This window comes from Antrostomus carolinensis, unplaced genomic scaffold (assembly GCF_000700745.2).
Source record: "Antrostomus carolinensis isolate BGI_N321 unplaced genomic scaffold, ASM70074v2 scaffold18907, whole genome shotgun sequence".
NCBI classification, from domain to species: Eukaryota; Metazoa; Chordata; class Aves; order Caprimulgiformes; family Caprimulgidae; genus Antrostomus; species Antrostomus carolinensis.
In genome coordinates this window covers 47700-50394 of record NW_010328311.1, presented here as the reverse complement: position 1 = coordinate 50394, position 2695 = coordinate 47700, and the positions used below count along the sequence as shown (strand labels likewise).

Genomic DNA, 2695 nt, shown 5'->3' with positions numbered 1-2695 from the left:
TGAGCAACCTGGTCTAGTGGAAGGTGTCCCTGCTGATGGCAGGGGGGTTGGAACTGGATGAGCTTTAAGGTCCCTTCCAACCCAAACCATTCTATGGTTCTATGTCACACTAATGATGGTATCGTAATATTTGGCTGAAGTCAACATCTCCTCTTATAACTAGCAAGGTTACTACTTAAGTATTGAGTATTCTCTTCAGGGTTGTTTTTAGTTTGTTACCATAAATAATTTGAACCATTTGCCTGTATTACTTTAAAATGATTATTTGGATTTTAAAAATTGACCCGAGTAGCACTATATATGGTTTTTGTAATACCCTGCTTACTCCTCCAGGTGGGAAACCTGGAAGTGGATAGTAGAATAGATCATATTTTTTAATCTGTTGATACTCTGGTAGCCTGGAAAAGACACCACTTACAAGTTTTAGTATCTAATCAGTATCCATAGGGTAATATACAGATGAATTCATTATTTCCTGAACCTTCACAGTTACTTACATTGTTTCCCTTTCATCTTTCATTGTCTTGTGTGTCCCTGTAACTGTACATGTCTTAGAAGACCTCGTAGTCTGAAAGCAACATAAATTAAATCAGCTCTGGCAGAAAACTATTTCTTTGCCTGCAGCTGTTATGGTACTAGGGAGATATCTATTTTTTGACAGTAGAATGTAGAAGTGTGGAAAAACAGCAGTTCTTCTGGTATCTGATGAACTAGAGACTTGTTTGGTCTTGGCTAACTTGTCTATTTCCTTTCTAGTCTGGGGGCCCACCCAAGAAAGGCAAACCAGCTGCAGCTGCAGGTATGGGAGGTGCTGGGGCTAAAGGCAAGAAGGGCCCTGAGACCAAAGAAATATTTGAGTCGGAACTCTCGGTGAGTATTCTGCTATTCTCTCTCTGAAATACAAAGTCTTCTGCAGAAGTAGTTTTGGTTAATCAGTTCTTCAGCTACTACAGTAATTTTCACTGAAGCTGAGGTTTTCTGTTAGGACAAGGGAAAGCAACACATTTAAATAGAATTGATATCTGATAAAATGTATGTTTGATATATTCTGGTAAATATACCTGTTCTGCAGACTGTTGTTGGTACCAGGCCATATAAGACAGTAAGCAATAAATCATGCTAATATAATAGGGTATATCATGTTGTCCCTGAACTAGGAACAGATGAAAAAAGTAACAGCATGATTACTTTATATGTAATTAAGATGATGTCTGGTATTAAAAGCCTGATAAATACAGTATTCTGGAGTTTACATTGAAGTCTGAAGTAGTATACAGTAATAATTAAGTGAATGCAAGTTTATTCTGTGCTGTTCATATTAAGTTACACTTCAAGAAACTGAATGAAGTCTGTATGTTAATTGAGCATCTACTTATCTTCTTGGTAGGGAACCAGGTAAACTAAGCTATCTCTAGGTCAGACAGTAACAAAAAGCTATTAAAGCTTTGCTAGATATACCTGCAAGTTTTTTGGACTGTCAGTTATCTTTAGAGTGTCACTTAGAATGAATACTTTCTATTATGTATCCAGTTTATATCACTAGTTATACGCTGGAAAATGAGTATACACTTCCTGAAAGTAATACAGGCACCAGTGAAACAAGGGAAGTTCCTATTTTTCACATAATAAATAACTTAATTCTCCATTTTGCTAAAATGGATGCAGAAGATATTGTCTTCTCCCATCCACCCTTATCAACCACTGATTCATTGCTGTGAATGTTTATTCAAACTTCATACAAAATTATCTGTCAAATTTAAGGCTACCTCTGATTGTTTCTATAAGTAGATAGTGGCTACTCAGGATTATTTTTTTACTATCTGCCCAATTTATCTTTCTCTTCTGGGGATTACTTTTCTGTTGCAGTACAATTTAGCAGCCTCCTAAATTCCTAAGGCCCCTAAAGTGTAATCCATATAAAATCTGTCAACCTACAACAGAAAACTTTTCATATTTTGTAAAAGCACCACAGTGCAAGGATGTATTACCAGTATATACCAAAGGTATATTCCAGTATATTACCTGTCCTTAAGGCTTCTGCCCCCATTTGAAGGTACACAGTGAGGTGTTGACCTTGTTCTGATCTGTCTGCAGATAGAAGTATGTGAAGAGAAAGCTGCTGCTGTCCTGCCAGCTTCTTGTATCCAGCAGTTGGACAGTGGTAACTGGAAAGAGAGGCTTGCCTGCATGGAGGAGTTTCAGAAGGTAAGCTTGGAGCAGTTGATAAGAAGAGAGGCAGGGGGAAAGCAATCATATCTTTAGCTTTTTAGGCCTGGTATCTCTTTTAAAAGACATACCAGTAGCAGCCATATGTCAGCACTTCAAATGGATTAAACAATACTTGGAAAAGACAAGTGGCTTATATGGTTTAAATAGGCTTTTATTTCATAGCATTAGTGGAGTAAGTCTTTTAGTTCAATGTAGATAGTTTTGCTTTTGTTAAAAATATTTGCATGTGGATTGAGGATGCATAGAGGTCTCCTTAAAATGTTGAGTAATTTTAAAGCTTAGTCTTAGAGATAACTAGCTTTAAACAAAAAGTTTGGCAATGACTGGGCCAAACCAGTTGCAAGTGAGTCCCTGCTGATTGTATGTTAGGCAGCAATTGATTATAATACTAAAATTTTCAGTTGACAAATAGTTGATGTTTGAAGCCTTATACAATACCAGCAGTCTTCACAGCTGGTGGTGAGTG

The 2695-nt window shown here is 37.0% G+C and overlaps 1 protein-coding gene across 2 annotated transcripts in view; it reads left to right on the top strand.

The window, feature by feature from the left end:
- Positions 1-2695, top strand: part of CKAP5 (cytoskeleton associated protein 5) — a 42576-nt gene that overhangs the window by 13884 nt on the left and 25997 nt on the right. For both annotated transcript variants that reach the window (XM_010172214.1, XM_010172213.1), the window contains exons 13-14: positions 757-870; positions 2095-2205. In XM_010172214.1, coding sequence (XP_010170516.1) covers positions 757-870; positions 2095-2205 — 225 coding nt within the window. The remainder of the gene's footprint in view (positions 1-756; positions 871-2094; positions 2206-2695) is intronic.